The following is a 16,910-nucleotide window of genomic DNA, read 5'->3' on the forward strand; positions in this document are numbered from 1 at the left end:
TAATTTAAAAATGCTTTCATTTACTCAAAAGAATGAAGCACTTGATGACCATTTACAAAAACCAGAACTCTGATTAACAGTACAGAAATAAAACATACATTACAGATGCTTTTCCTTACATTACCAGTGCTTGAAAATTCATAAAAAAGGAGTGAGGAGAACTGGTATTAGCTCCCAAGCAGAAGAAACTGTTCCTGTTTTTAACTGCACAATTTGAGCAAATAATTGTTTCTTCTCCTTCCTTTCACTTTCAACAGCTCTTAAACACATCTACTTAAACTGCTGTCTTTCTGATGGACAGAGAAATTCCTGACTGTGAATGCACTAAGTGCTATTAGCCAGGGACCTGATCAGGGCTGTGATCTCTGGGAAGAATGCAATCCCAGTCTCCTCTTTGATCTTCCTGTCTGGGTCTACACAAAGAGATATAAATAATGCGTTCATCAGTTAAGTACATATTTTTGTGTTAAAACTTTGAAGGCTTGGATATTTCAAAATATGATTAATTTGGCCAGTAACAGTCACTATTTTATATGGAATGTCAACAAGTAGGAACAGTCTTACCAACTTGTTAGTGTGCAGGTTCAATTGCTCAGCATCTACAAATATGTTTGGCCTAGCAGGGAAAACATTACTTCCTCTAAACAAAGTTTATCCCAGCAGTTCCCATAGTTAACTGACAATTAAAACAGCATAAGTAGAAGCAATGAATTAATATAATCTCGAATTAAAGGAAGGAGAAAAATTTGGGATAGACAACGTTTACAAGAGAGCAACTGCAGTAAGTAGACAGACTGAAAAATGGAGTAATGCTAAAACAGAAGTTCAGATAATATACTGCAAACTCCTGTTTAAAAGTACATATTTTATGTATGACTGGTATTTGGATAGACTAGAACATCTTGAACAGTGAGGAAACACTAAAAAAGTGGGAACAGGATTTCATGGTCTGAACATAACTTATTTGCTTCTATGGGAAGAATAACAATTCCCTAAGGAAGGACAGAAAAAGGAGGAATGCCTGAGAAGAAAGTGCAGCAGTAGCAGCATCTTGATGCTGCAGAGTGGACACCTCAACCATTTATTTCATTTTGCTCTGATTTTTAATCTAACCTCTGGTCAGACAGCTTTCAAAGAAGGCAAAGCAGGCATCCTGAGAATTGGAAGGCTCAGCAGAAACCAGCATACTGCACGTTCTTTGTTACACAAGATACTAGCTGGCAAATTTAGCAGTTCAATCTTCCATTCAGTGCAGAAAGGTTCCATATCTTCCTAAGATGGGTTAAAAAGCAGCCTGAAATCTCTTCCTAGAGGTTGGAGGATTTATCCAAAAGGATCTGTACTAATGCTGTAAGCCTAGAAAAGATAAAATATTGTTTGTTAATTGTGGCAGAATCTGAAAGATGCTTCAAGATTGCATGAGAGATACTTCTATCAGCCTGCTTAGATCAATGTTTGCTAACTCACCCTTATTCTTACATTTTCTATAATTATGCAAATCATATCATTATTTAAACTTAAGGAACTTCCAAACAAACAAAAATTACATACATTACACTCAAATACCTCAGGAACTTGACAGTCAGCTTTATTGTAACCGTGGAACTAAATAAACCACACAGGACTGCTCTCTTTTTATAAATGTTATAAAAAAAAAGTGTTATAAATGAAAGATGCAAATCAGTATTTATTTTCTCATTTATTTTTCTACTTATGATAAAAATGCAAATTTTCATTTTCATTTTATCCCACATTAAAAAGTTGACTCAGTGAATTTATATGGGGGCTAAAATAAAATTTATGTCATTAAACAGTTCTAATATGTATCCGAGTTACTACTCTAGCAGCTGCAAAACATCTAGACTGTGTACCATATACTCTTCCCATAACTGTAAATATGCTGAAATCTTTAAAAAAATATAGATACTAAGATGAGGGGGAATCCTTTACCTTCCCCATCATAAGAATGAAACAAAGATTTACAGAATTCCTAACAGTCAAGAGTAGGGATGTCTCATACAAGTAAGAAGGAACTTGAAAACCAAACTCAAAAGGTCTTGCGCAAAGCACACCTGTTGTTCTTTGATGCCAAGATGGCTCTCCCTGAGCACTTCTTGACTGTACGAGGGAATAATAGGTTTTGCTGGTCTTTTGCCTTCCAAGCGGTTCTTACTTTGCCTGCCTATTAAAAATCGTTGACCTGTCCCTCTGTGGTTAGCAAAATCCATGGGAGTCAGTGATCTCTTCTGAGGTGTGCCTGTCTGTAAAATGGAAAGACATATGTCCTGAGTTCAGCAGTAGCAGTCATTTTTTTTCCTTCTTAGTAGCTTGTGCAGTGCTGTGTTTTGACTCCCAGCCTGGGAACAGCGCTGATAACACCGATGTTTTTAGTTGCTGCTCAGTAATGTTTACCCTGACCAAGAATTTTCTGAGTCTCATGCTCTGCCAGGGAGGAGGGGAAGCCAGGAGGAAGCAGAGACAGGACACCTGACCCAAACTAGCCAAAGAGGTATTCCACAGCACATCATACCCAGGGTGTAGAACCGGAAGGGTTAGATCACAGACAGGGTCGGGCTGGGTATCAATCAGCAGGTGGTGAGCAGCTGTATTCTCTTCCCTTGTTATTTCCCTTATCATTATTATTATTGGTGGCAGCAGTAGTGATTTGTGTTATACCTTAGTTACTGAACTGTTCTTAACCCATGGGAGTTACATTCTTTCGATTCTCCTCCCCATCCCTCTGGGAGGAAGGGGCGGGGGGGAGTAAACAGCTGCATGGTACTGAGTTACTGGCTGAGCTTAAACCACGACAACATACTAATGTTTATCTGATGAAATAATTTGATTACAGTTTTTATGACCAAGTCCAGCAGAGTCATACCAAACTGCAAAGCTCTAAACAGTAGTACAACTGCACACTTCTAGTGCATAGACACCCTCAAAGGAACTGTTTGATGCATTAGACTTGAAAAAAATCTCTTCCTCATACACTAATCCTGCTTCTCAAAGTCCTACACCCTCCCAAAACCTTTTAACATCCTCCTCTCTACAAGCAGTAGGAATTCCTCTACATCAAAAATCAGGAGAGAACCAGTAAATGAGATCTTCCGTAGACTTAACAGTGGGCATGAATGGAAGCTTCTTCACTTTTCCATGTCCCTACTTGCATTGTAACATACCCTGAATGTATGAGTTGTGTTGGGCCTTGAAAATTGATCAGTAACAACAGTTCTTTCTCTGAGTGGCCGTTGCTCTCTACTGCCAGGCACTGCGCTTGACACTCTGCTATGAGCATATCGTCCTCGATGCTGAGAGAATTAAAAAGAGCATTAAAAGAATGCAGCAATTGAATTGGTTATAATAAAAAAATTCTATTGCCAAGCAAAACAAACAAAAAATCAAACCCACAAAACAAGAAGAAAAATATGTTTTCACTAACTGAAAGCACCAATTTAAGGTAATTTAAGGATACTCATGTTTTGCAAGCAGATTTGAGAGTGTTCCATAACACTAGTTTATAATCCCCCAAAGATTTCTATTAATTAAAATAATAGATGTTATGCATGTCTCAAAATACTACTCAAAAAAATTCAAGAAATTATTATTATATACCAACATGCCAATTTATTATTTCCCTGTCCTTCAAAAATAAATATCAGTCAGATTTATCTGTTTTTCCAGTTGGCATCCTTTTCTACTTCAATCAGCGTAGTTTTCTACTTCTTATAACCAAACATTAGTGAATAAAACACTGAAAAGAGGTAACCAGCCAGCCAGGTAGTAACTTTGCACTTATTTGACTCTGGATTTTTTCACATACTTTTTTTTTTTTAAACCAGATTTTTCTGTTGTCAGAGGAAAGTCTTTCCACCACGATGTGTTTGTGACCTGAGGTTTTAAACTGGCTTCTCTTGCATTCTAATAGTAACCAAATGCAACTCACATAAGCATGTTAAGACCATGTATTAAATATGAACCAATGCAACCTGTAAAACTCCTCATTTCAACCAGTGACACAGAGAAATTTATTTCCAAATAGCTTGAAGTTCATCACAAATACAAAAACCAAACACAACTTACAGAGTTCTGTTGCAGTCGAGGTACTGAAAGGCATTTTTCAACAGCCTCTGAGCTTATTGGTGGTAACTTGTTCTGGGTGGTAGGTGCACGAGCAGAAGATAAACGATCTGAGCCAGCACCCCTAGAGAATTTAAAGGATTCCTCTTTTAGGAAAATTCATATTCAAGACTTCTTCACTGAAGTAGTATGAACCTATTAAGCAGTGTATTTCTTTATAGAGCTCAGCTACAGAAAGTAACAGTACTTGACACAGCAACAAAACAAAAAAAAAACAACAAATGCCTCTCCTCAAAAAATACTGTTCTGCTTAGTTTCTTTTTCTCTCTGAATTCTAGAATCAATAATAAATCTCAGGTTAGTTCTCAAGTATTTTGTAAAAATCCTTCACTGGTGATATTTCAGTAAAGCTCTGAAGAAAGCAAAGAATAAAACGAAAAAACTCACAATTTAGTCCCCCTAAGGATTTCATCATTGTATATATTAGGAGCTTTTGAGGAGAGTTGGTCAGAAGTGAGAGAAGGTAACCTACAATGGCTTGGTAGCTTCCTAGAAGGTGCCAGCAGTACCCGAGGTGATGAGAGAACATTGTTATGAGCAATTCTCCCCAACCTAGCGTGCACTGAATTTGGAGCACTGGAGCCAATGCTATGCTGTTTGTCTTCTTGCTCATTCCTAGGGAAAAAAAGAAGGACAAGATAGGGAACGAGGATTAAGGAGAAAAAGAATATATCTTAACACAGTATCATTGCAACCTCTACAAATCATTATCACATCAGTGACACACACAAAGAAGATTATTGCCTTTTCATAATGACAAAACATTTTCTACATATTATGAATTATGCTGCATTTTGAAAATGTCAATACCAACACCTACTGTATTTTTTCTACTGTGGCAACATGTCTCTGTTGGAGTGGTTTTGCTTGAATTGTCATCACACCATTCAAATCACTAAAGTTGCCGGCGAAACGGTGAACCTAGCAAATGCACAAACAAGCATTAATCTTTACCTTTCTTGAAGTAAGACCTCAAAAAGCACATAGTTAGGAGATACTTTAAAAGTTTCTGTTAAGATGGTTTCGTAGAATTCTCAATAGTAGATGAGTCATATACATAGTTTTGCTTATTTTAAACAGATTCCTACAAACAGAACTTGGATAATTTAGTTACTGAATTGCAACTCAATTTGCAATGTAAGTTTCAGTTGAAGATGAGTCTGATTTTCCAAAGTACAAAATAGGAGCCAGGGGACAAAAAGAGGAGACAGCAAGCAGGACAAAAAGGGGCAATTTATCACTATACACATGAGCTTCCACAAAGGGAGTGGACTGGTGAATGTACTGCAGAGTCCCCTTTTACAATAGGCAAAGGAAATAAAAAGGAATAAGAGAGTCTGAAGCTTGCACGGTTGCAAGTAAAGTACTTCAAGTTGCAACTTCACATCCGGCAGCCCAGGGAAGAGCCTGATTTGTTCTCTTGATTCTACCAAGAGGAAATGACTGGACCACAGTAAAATCAGAATTATTTTCAAAGGAGGAGAATACAATCTAACAAGTGGGGTTTGTAAACCAACTTCAGCAACATCTTAGTGGTAAACAGCACCTTTAAGAATCACCAAAGATGACGTGATAGTAACCAAGAAATGCACATTTAATGAACACTAAAAAAAAAACAGGAAAGGAAAACAAAAAGTGCCTTTTCTATCTTCAGCCAGGACTATCCAAGGTGAGCAGAAAGGAGAACACCATTACCTGTAAAGTTGGTTTTTTTTTATTTTTACCTGTGAGGAAACAAAATGAGATCCAAAGGATACACTTCGTGCTTCAGAGCCTCTGGAAAGAGGAACATTCCCAGCATCTGCCGTAGTACGAACAACTGGCAAATGGGGCAGTTTTGCTGTAACAGTTTTCAGTTTTTCCACTTGTTTGTCACACTCTGAGCAACAGCAAAAAAAAAAAAAAAAAAGAATAAAATGTATTTGGTATGTTTACAAGCCATCTTTTCTTGGGATTCAAACAACATTACACTTTACAGTAAATAAAGACTTTCATATAGCTTTAAGTTTCCATGTTATTTAAAAACCCAACATAAATTATGTTTTCCTGAAAGCATTTCCATTTGTTTATGCAACACTCTGACACTGACAAACAAGATGGTTTATACAGGTAGAGTTGGAGGGGTGTTTTTTTTTAAGAAAATGTTGCTAAGATTCTTGGAATGTTACCTTTAAATTCCCAAAGACTTTATTTTTTTAAGCAGGAAGCAAAAAAATTATATATATATATATATATATATATACTTCCATATATATAAATATATATATAAATCCTATTGATCCTAATCTTTGTTTGACAGCAGCTACACAGCTTCATTATGGGTATATACTACCATCTTCTTCCTACTATAAACCCAAATTCTTTCACATTCCTAGATGAAATACTTTGGTTAGCTATCAATTTGTCATAAGTTTATGCCCTTCATGAAGATAAAAGAGCACACCTATCATATTACAGTTGAACTATCCTCCCTAAACTATCCTCCCTAAACTATAATATTGTGCTAAGCAACCCACCCTGTTGTGTGAAAAGCCCTTTGATATTTCAGTAACACCTGAAATGTTAAGTTCTGACACTGCAAGTATTCTGAGAAATTTTGCCATTTCTCATTTTGTTGTAGACTTACATTTCTGGTTGAGTGTTCCTTACATTTGAGGTAACTTCCAAAACCTATCCCTAGATAAACTTGTCACTGTCCTTTTAAAATACATAGAAAGAAAAACTGAAATTTCTCTCAGCTTCCAAAGACAACACATGCACACTGAATAGAATTTCACTTCTAGTTAATTTTCCTAGCTTTTTCTTTTCCTCTCTACAGTCTGTTAAAATACAAAAACATAAAATTATATGCATCACCATTTCTTCATCCTATATTAAACTCCATATTGTCAGCAAGACTATTAACAATCTGACTACGTAAGGAGTTTTTTATTAACAGAGCTCAAGCAATGAGGACTAGAATACTTTGATTCCTATGTTCCAGATTCAGATCACGTCACCAGTGATCCCTTGCCAACAGGATCAATTTGCATCCTGAGCCAGCAATTCAGATTTTAGTCTTAAACATGCTCTCCTGCAATTAAGTTCTTTCAGTCTATATTCTTCCCTTTCTTACACATCTCATACAAAACTCCATGAAAACTAGTAGGAATGTTTGGAATGTAGGTGTGCATGCATGTGTGTGTGTGTGTGCGAGAGAGTGTGTGTGTGAGTGAGCACGCACACCCATGGCAAGTTATTATCTTATAGTGCTCTACTACCAACATGGTTACCTTAAAATACCCAGATTTCCCAAGCTGTATTTATGACAGGGCTGGTGGGAGGGGGAGAGGCAGCAAGGAAATCATTTTTGTGAGTTACAGTCAATAAATACCATATCTGAAAATATGAAATACCTGTGACATTAGTGTCCCAAATTTTTTTAATCAGTTCCTCCAATATTCCAATTGTATTGCTCCAGATACAATCAAAAACTTCAGAAGCCACAGCATCTTTGATACAGGCATTGGGAGAAACAGGGGGAATGCCGCATTTACTCCTCTTCTCAGCAAGATGCATCTTCTTTTGTTCCCAACTCTCATCCTCCCTAATAAAAAAAGCAAATTCAAATGAATTTTCTTCCCCTCTTTCTAATACGCCAAGTGAATAGAAACATACATATGGAAGAAGAGCCAGTCAGATGTAGGTAACAAAAAAATCAAGTTCAACCCTACAGAGTACCTATGGGAACAGAACTTACTGAATAAATATAAATGATTTCTTTTTTCTTTTGCTTGCAGGTGAAAAATTAAAAAATTCAGCCAGGACATTACAACAAAAAGATCTGCAGGTCTAGAAGGAACAGCTTTATACTCAGCACTTAGTCATTTGAGACTAATCTCATGCTTTTAACCACAACTTAAGGGAACTACAGTCTGCTGCAGTTAGCAGATGGACTATCACATAGAATAGTTCTTTGTTTATCTCATCCTGTATAACTGCACACATCTGCAACACTGTACCACTGATCAAACAACTTTAAAGGATTTCCGTGGACTGCCAAGAATAGCAAAGCCCATAGCCTTACACTTACCTCATTCCCTCCCACCACTGTGTGGACACTTACATTTTCACTTTCTTCCCCTCCCTCCCAAGGGAAGCAAAGTGTAGCAACATTTCCTAACTTGGTCTTCTAATACACCTCTCAGGAAGAAAACTTTAACCTTTTCCTTCTTGGAATGCCTTTTTTTTTTGAGATTAGAAGGATGATCCTGAGAATTCTTAAACCCAAACCCAAATCCTTTCCAAAAAAGGCAGCCACCCAGCCCCCCCCTTTCAAAAAACAGGACTGAAAGGGTCTCAGTCTGGTTCTTATGTTTTTCAGAACAATCATGTATTTTAGCACAAAAAGCTCTGCTTTGTGACCTGCTAAGTCCTACCACAGTTTCTCTCTCATAAAGGCGTTTTAGAAAACAGCACATTATGGTCTTTCATCCACCCATTAGCCTACTTGCTGGAACATTAAATCAGCTCACAGGAAAATTGGGTTGCACTGTGAAGCAGACAGTTCCATGATTCCTGTCACCCACAAGAATGCTCTAAATGCAGGTTGTATCCTGCACCTCTCCTCACAAAGCTGTTATACACTGCACAGAAAGAATTTAATATTCATTAGGACAGACAATGAGAGCATGTACAGTGTAATGAACCTAAACAAACTGGTACTCAAGGCACTTACTTGAGGGGAACAGATTCCTTCATTCTACTCTCCATCTTAAAAATCAGATAGTAATTTTATTGAATCTCCATGCACAAAACACCTCAAAACAACTAGTGGTTAAGACACATTCCTCTTACATGGGAGATGTGAATTTTGAACCACTAGAAAGACAACATACCTAATCTTCTTCCTGCCCAGTGAGTGCTACCAAACACAAGGACAGAAGGAACTGTATCTTACAGAGGAGAAACATAGCTTATGAACACAAACCGGGTTCACTGATAAGTTTTTCATTATATTCTTCAAAAATACATATATCTGTTATTTACAGCTCCTTGTTGTCAAAAGCAAGATATTCTTCTATTTTTCCATCCACATCATAGATTTCTTCTTCCAGGAATGAATACATGGCTGAGTCAGAGGTAGAAATCCCAGTGGAACTTAAATCCAGTGATTTATGTATTGGAGATGCTGTTGGGATCAGTTTAGAACCTGAAATGCTGAGCCTGAAAAAAACATCAATAAAATGAAAATTAAATATTCAAAGAAAGAAGAAAGTGCATTTTTAGTTATACTGAAATATATAATTTCAGTATAGTTTCAGTAATACAAAAGTAATATATGTACATATTTCTGAAGAGGGAAAAACCAAAACAAAGATGTTAAAAAGTGGACATACTCCTTTATGTTACTAGCACATTCACGAAGGCCAGGTAAACACTTAGTATCCACATGGGTATTACTTCTGCTCTGAAAATACTGAAAGCCTTCATCCTTTGGCAACAAGAGTTGCTTTCCTAGAACCCTGAATAAAAAGGAGAGAGCAAGTGATATCTTCAATGAAAATTCATTCCATAAACAAATATCAAGAATACAAATACCTGCAAACAGTAACCAATTCTCCTTTTACATTCCTTAGTATCAAATGACACAGAGCTCCCAGATTTCTTCAGCTCATTCTCAACCTCTTGGACTTCAGATTTGAATCAGAAAATCGTAAGTATAGGGAAACACTTAGAAATTCTACTCAGTGAAAATACTGTAAAAATACAGTGAAATGACTTAGTATTTTGAATTAATTACACATCATAAAAACCTGTCTCCATTTTATGTATGTTCTATTATTTTTTACAGTATCTTAAACAAGGCAAAGTATTTAGCAAAGCATGGCTTAATGCTAGTGAAGATTGCCACAGATTTATCACTTCTTTCTTGTCCTCTGCAAAATGTGACAAACTTTGTTAGTTGATTTTACTTTATATTTACTAGTAACAAGCCTCTGCAAATTATCTAAAAGCATCCCATAGCTTACTGACAGCATTCCTTCTAATGGTGTTAAACTACTGACAGACATGCAGATCTATATTTAGATCTATGCTGTATATAGCTTAGAGTCACCGCATCTCAAAGAGTGACATGACATCATTTACGAAGGCAGGACAGTAAAACGCAGTGCAACATTGACTGCGGACCCCTGTGTTACACAAAGCAGTCATCAGGCTACACATCTATGCAAAACAATTGTAATTAATCATGTATGCATCCGTATATCTGTTCAATTAGTTATTGCCAGATTAATATCACACTTTGCTTTACATTGATTTACACTGCCTAGGAAGACATTACAGCTGTGCAGTGTATGTGAAGCACGTGGTCACCTTCATTTTTCATTTCTTTTTAGAACAATCAGTAACAGAATAAATACTGAATTTCTTGGAATTTCACAGTATGTTTTCACTTACAGTAAAAACAAGTGGGATTTTTTACAAGATGTATTCTTTATTTAGAAGAAGTTATTATGAAAATGGTGCATTACTATTTTCTCTTTATATCCTGTTGCAGTATCCTTGCCTGCAATCATTGTGTTAAACAAAAAATAGATCATTACCTGCTAGTGCACCACCGCCCAGACTTACTGTGTAACTATAGCGCAGCTCAGAGAAGTGTTGCTGATGTCATACATCAAGAGCTATTCATAAGAGGGTACCTCAAAAATTCAAATTAGAGTGATAGACCAGCAAGAATTTTCATTACCTTAGATGAGGAAATTGTTCAACCCAGTCTGCACATTCTGCCTGCAGGCTCTCTGTTTGGGAGGTCACTTTTCCTTCAAACAGCATTTCATCAATCTCCCAGAATAACTGATGCACTCTCTGCGTGTTGGCTTTATCAAATTCCTACATATTATAAAATTAATAGTTGTTAGCAATACGCATATTTACTAAAAACCCCCACAATATTTAAAGAAGAAGACAACCTGGAGCGATTTGGCTGAGCATCTCAGAATGGATATTCAGACTACCTACTTTGGACACACTATATACCACAGTGCAAACAAAAATAGCTGGCTTGAGGCTGGCAAAAGCCATAATTGGAAAAATGGCCTTCCAGACCATTTCACTGAAGCTATAACTCAGTGCAACCAGAAACAGGTGAGTGCAGTAGCAAAGAGCAGAGAAGCATCTCAGTAAGGACCCAGGCACTTAGCTGAGGGTTCCTCAGCTGGGGCACTGTTCAGAACTGTGCAGAGAAGCACCTCAGTAAAGACCCAAGCACTTAGCTGAGGGTTCCTCAGCTGGGGCACTGTTCAGAACTATGTTTGCCACTTAGATACTTTAATACTCTGAAAAAAAGTGGCAATACTCAGGGCCCAAATCATGCCTATTTTCTTCCAGCTGAGTGCCCCCACTTCAGGCTACAGAAGGGATCACACCAAAAAGGAATAGGAAAAGAACTCTCCTGGAGGGCTGGCAAGGACAGACAGGGTCAGTAAACTATGCAAAAGGTATGACAGAATTACCACTACCAGCCATGGATGGCTTTTTAAAATGAAAGTGGCAACAACTGCAATGTTTTTGGATTTATTCAACATTGCCTGCCTGAACTAGGTATGCCACAGAGGTCAGCCTCCATAACAGCTTTAACCTTTTTCTGCATCATCTATGAAACATAACTGAGCTTAGGTAAGAGCTAAATATGTACTGATACTGAGACATTTACGTTCATGTTCATGAATGTACTTGTGACTCAAAACACCAAGAATAATTCAATTTAAACATTGCTACCATTATACAGTATTTGAAAGCACTGTGTTTTATCACCTTATTGGACTCAGAAACCTAAGCCTACCTTCTTTGGTAAGGCAACTTTGATTTCCCCAAATTTCATAATTTTACATTTTTATTCCATTTTCCTTTGTTACACATCAGCTGCACAGATACCAATATGCAAATAAAACTTATTTTTTTAAAATATTCAATTAACACACTTAATCACTAGCCTAGTCTTACTGAAAGTGGTTAACTTCTACAGGAGGTGCTGCAGGTCCATTTTCTGTAAAAAAAAAGATCTTTTCTACAATATTTACAGAAGGAGTATTGTAAAAGTTTCTCTGACGTACGTCATCCCTCCAGGAGTAAGCTGAACTTCTTTCGGTAGACAAACCAGTAGTATAGCTCTTTATTCCAGACCAAGAATTATTCAGCTCTGTGGGTGTTGTACAACCACTAGATGTAATTGACGGAAGTGTTCCACTGTGAAAAGACAACAAATTTAAATGCAGATCACAATGGCTTTCAATATAAACATTCTGAAAATAATGCAACTGATCACATAAATGGACAGTGACATATATTCATAGAATCATAGAATGCTTTGGGTTGGAAGGGACCTTAAAGGTCATCTACTCCCAACTGCCCCGTTTAGCTAATGGGCACATGTAAAACTACACATTAAAGATAACATAAGCCTTCTTTAACTCCATTAGAAGGTGTCACAAGAAAAATTTTACAAAACTGAACACAACATCTCTATAAATGTTCCAATGAGGATTGAGTTATGTCGATATGCAACGTCTTTTAAGCTGTTAGACCTGGTGTACTTTAAGCCTTGCGCTCCAGAATACTAGCTCTCAGAAAGATCTACCTGGTCTCTGCCAGCTACCACCAGTCCTCAGATGCAGTGAAAGCAAGGCTTGTCAGATGTGCAAATCCTAACTGGTGCCAGCTGGAATAAAACTTCTTGAAAGTTAACTGACCCGCAACTCTGGTGAGCATGATTTGCATTTAACCATGAAGTCCGACTTCCCTTCCAGCCTTATCAGTGCTCTTTGCTATACTCTAGAAATACACAAATCCATAACAAACCAGGAGTAAAGTTCAAACCCTCTGAACAACGGGTTAGGTCAACCTGCATTATATCCTATAATAGTTGTTATCTGTAAGAATGATCTTTAAATACCTATTTAAGCCAAGAGTCCTTTAAGGAAGTACTATTTCAGAAGTGAATGCATACCAAGTAAAATTGTTGATGGCTTCCTGTACATTTCTCGCAAAAACTGCTGGAAGAGATTCTCCACTTTTTCCAGAAAGACACTGATTTGTGGAACCTCTGGACAGCCCCCTCCTATAAACACATAAACACATCATTCCATAATATTAAATAAGGTTAACTCACACCTCCACTGGAGAAAAAAGACTAGACAACAACTTTTTTATCCTATCCATCATAAATATTTCCTTGAAACACACTGCCTTGTTTTAAAATAGTTTTTATTTACCTTATTTACATAAGTATTTTTGGGGGAGGGGGAAATATTTGAGACTTATTTTAATCCACAGGCATCTTCCTTCAATTCTGTGGTTTAAAATTTGCCTGAATCACACACAAGTGCAGCAGCACCTCACTTTTGCAGGAAGGGAGCAAAGCCAAACCCAGGAATTGTCCATACAGCAGACAGGTATTTTGGTACATGTTTCTGTTCAATCATTAACATAGAGTCCACTTTCTCACATGTCTCTCTACATAAAAAGAAGTTTCAGATATGGTGCCAAGCAGACAGTGGTCTTTAATAAAACTATGAACTCTCAACTTGGCTGTTCTAAGTGAACCCAGATACTAGTACATCAGGAAACACACGCATAGACGCAGTATGTTTACAAGCCACAAAGCATCAGTTTCTTCAGTAACAAAGACTCCTTAACACTGTCGCAAAAACCAAGCCACAAACTTTCTAGTATTATGCCTTTCCAGCATAAGAAACACTAGAACTTGTCTTTTTTGTTTCTCCAAATGCCTGAACACATGCTCAAACATTAAAACCATCCCTTACAAACCACATGGATGAATATTAAGATACAGTAAGACTCAGGAATGCCTGCACTTCTATTACTAGCCTAAAAAGAATGCCTTTTAATGAAGGAACTTATTTTTTTAACAGAAATTCTTTATAATCACACGTATCTATCATCCTACTAAATTCTGTCATTAACGTGTTAAACCCACCTCTTCAGAATATACACTGTCAAATAGATGTGTCAAAGTGTTGCTCAGAAACACTTTTACAGCAACAGATCGCTTCAGCTGTGGAAGTTCCTATTTTTACCCCATAAATCCTCAGGTCATAACTGTGACTAGCAGCATGACTGCATCAAAGTACATTTGTGAATGAGTAACTGTAAGGAAACAGTTCACAGTTCAAGAGTTTTCCTGGTTTCTTTAGCCAAGAAATGCAGACTGGCCATGCAACACTTAGGACTGCTCTATTTTCTTCCTATCCCTTCTGATACTTATCTTGACTTTACACAGAATACTGTATACATATGCTGAATCTAACTCTCCACTCAAAGGACCACATCACCACTTCTCATCAGGGGAGATCCTGAATTGCAAATTCTTGGAGGTTGGTCCAACAGCAGTAGAAAGCATCCCTATGTGTTTGCTCTAAATTTCTTCCCTATTCTCTAGGCACCTGCTTTTGGCCATCATCAGCACTCTAGTTATTTGCCTGTGCAAGAACCCTTTCTTTTTGTATTCCAGCTTTCCGTTGACTTGACCGACTTTCGGCAGCCCAAGCTAACTGACTGGATCTCCCGTATCGATAAGGCTTTCTGACTTCTCAAAAAGTGCCGAGTGGGGGCTTTTGTGGCTTTGAAGGAAATCTAAACCTACAAACATGGGGGGGGGGGGGGGGAAGAAAGAAAAAGAAAAATATTTCATGGACTTCCTCTGTGAAACAAAGCACAGGCATTACATGTAATGGCATAATACATGACATGAGGTGGAGAAAACTGCCACACGGTGCCCCTGCATGCTGTGGTACTACTCCCCCTGACTCCTTAGACCACACGCAGTAAGATGAGCTAGGAAACAATCGCAATGAAATAAAGCGAACACGAAAACCCCTCCCAGCACATCCATAGCACGCTTCTCCAGCGCTGGCAGGCAAAGGCCAGGGACGGCAGCCCTAAGCGAGGTCTCTGCAGCTGCAGGCACCAAATGATGACGGTACAAATAATAGCAGCGTTGTCAGCCCATACCCGCGCGGTGCTCGAGCCGCCCTGGGAGGGTCGGCGAGCCGGGCCCAGCGTCCTCCCCGCGGCACGGCACACTGCTCCGCCAGCCCTGTCGCCCGCACTCACCCCACGACGAGGAGCCCCCGGTCATTGCCGCAGCCTTGCGGGCCAGCGCCCCGCGACCGGCGCATCGAGGGGCCCCAAAGGCAGTGCGGCGAGAGCCCCGGGCGGCCCCTCGCACCGCCCCGGCTTCTGCGGCGCGGCGCGGCGGCGGCCCGGCACCGCCCGCCCCTGGCCCCGCCGCGCCGCGGCGGCTCTGTATTTGGATTCCCCCCGACCCGCTCCCCACCCGCCCAAGTGCTGCCGACACAAAAGGGCGTCCACGAAAATTAAGCCGCAGCCTGAACGGAAGAGGTGCACACCTCCCCCCCCTGTCGCCTCCGAAATCGCAGCCATAAAAGGCTCAGTTTAGAATCTTTCTGCCCTGATAAAGTTACGCAGTGCTGGACAACTGAATAAAGAATTTCCACTGATAACTGGGTTCTCCTCAGAACTATCCCTGTGCAAACCACCGATCTCCCGGGGCACGGGTGACAGCTGCAGATTTACACCTGACTTTCATCTCTAGCTCCAGTACGCAAATCCTGCTGTCTACATATTTTGCCGATAGCCACTCGCAGAGGAGGAAGTACATGTGCTCATAAGCAAGAAGAAAATAAAAGTATTCTTACAGAGAAAGAAGAAAGGCAACATTAGAAATCACAAAAATTAAGACTGAAAAATATATAGCATACAAAAACGTATCATTATAGGAAAACCAACCAACAATATTCAAATGATATTTAAAGTTTCATAACCAAACAAAATACTACTCACTAAGAAAGGTGTATGGAAAATGACTATGCATTTTTCTTGTGACATTTAAAGACTTCTCGCCAAACATAGCTTTAAAAAAAAAATAAAAATCCACATTCTTGTGATCCAAACATCAAGAAAGATTTTATTTTTACACAGGCTGTAGAAACTCTCTGTCCTTAGCAATCATTCTTCTGTAAGACTGTTTGTCTGACATCCCATACGCACGCAGAAAAAAAGCGTAGTTCGTTGTCAAGATACACATATCCAACAAGCAGCTGAAGATCTAGAAGAGCATGTCCAGGTTAAGAAAACACAATTCTAGCTTCTAAATCACTGCACATATATATGTTTGTGGAACCTCCTGGATTGATTATGCCCTGTTGTGCTGTCCCGCTAACACATATCAGGGTGATTGAAGTCCCCCATGAGGACCAGGGCTTGTGAATGCAAGGCTGCACGTCTCTGTCTATAGAGGGCCTCATCCACTCAGTTTTCCTGGTTGGGTGGCCTGTAGCAGGCCCCAACTGTAATGTCCTCTGTGCCTGCTGACCTTTTAATCCTGACCCAAAAGCTCCCTGGCTGACTCCTTATCCATCCTTAGGCAGATTTCGATGCGCTCCAGCTGGTCACTGACATTGAGGGTGACACCCCGTCCTTATCTAGCCTGCCTGTCCTTCATGAAGAGCCTATATCCTTCCATTCCAACACTCCAGTCACAGGAAACATTCCACCACATCTCCATGATGCCAATGAGATCATAGGCCTGCAGGTATGTGCATGTCTAACTCTTCTTGTTTAGGAGCCATGCTATGTGTGTTCGCATAGAGATGTTTAAGTTGGGCCCCCAATGAAGGCAACCTACTGGCTGGAGTGGCGAGAATTCCTTCGTGCTGCTCTTCAGGTGCCCTCCTGCTGATCTGTGT

General features: G+C 39.0%; 1 protein-coding gene across 2 annotated transcripts in view; it reads right to left on the minus strand.

Annotated features, from left to right (window-relative positions):
* The window catches only part of FAM149A (family with sequence similarity 149 member A), a 28,307-nt gene continuing 11,397 nt past the window's right edge, over positions 1-16,910 (minus strand). Inside the window, exons 1-14 of one of the 2 annotated variants that reach the window (XM_061473919.1) lie at positions 15,256-15,388; positions 13,130-13,240; positions 12,237-12,369; positions 10,871-11,013; positions 9,516-9,641; positions 9,166-9,342; positions 7,533-7,723; positions 5,862-6,016; positions 4,958-5,058; positions 4,525-4,752; positions 4,081-4,201; positions 3,180-3,308; positions 2,073-2,261; positions 1-1,356 (exon numbers count right to left, since the gene is read on the minus strand). In XM_061473919.1, coding sequence (XP_061329903.1) covers positions 1,324-1,356; positions 2,073-2,261; positions 3,180-3,308; positions 4,081-4,201; positions 4,525-4,752; positions 4,958-5,058; positions 5,862-6,016; positions 7,533-7,723; positions 9,166-9,342; positions 9,516-9,641; positions 10,871-11,013; positions 12,237-12,369; positions 13,130-13,240; positions 15,256-15,320 — 1,902 coding nt within the window. In that variant the 5' untranslated portion in view covers positions 15,321-15,388 and the 3' untranslated portion in view covers positions 1-1,323. Of the gene's footprint in view, positions 1,357-2,072; positions 2,262-3,179; positions 3,309-4,080; positions 4,202-4,524; positions 4,753-4,957; positions 5,059-5,861; positions 6,017-7,532; positions 7,724-9,165; positions 9,343-9,515; positions 9,642-10,870; positions 11,014-12,236; positions 12,370-13,129; positions 13,241-15,255; positions 15,389-16,910 lie in introns of those variants that run through there. The other variant, XM_061473911.1, reaches the window with a different exon arrangement.

Source organism: Pezoporus flaviventris, unplaced genomic scaffold (genome assembly GCF_033815535.1).
Source record: "Pezoporus flaviventris isolate CSIRO_AGI_PZ_B2104156 unplaced genomic scaffold, CSIRO_AGI_Pfla_v1 ptg000002l, whole genome shotgun sequence".
Lineage (NCBI taxonomy): Eukaryota > Metazoa > Chordata > Aves > Psittaciformes > Psittacidae > Pezoporus > Pezoporus flaviventris.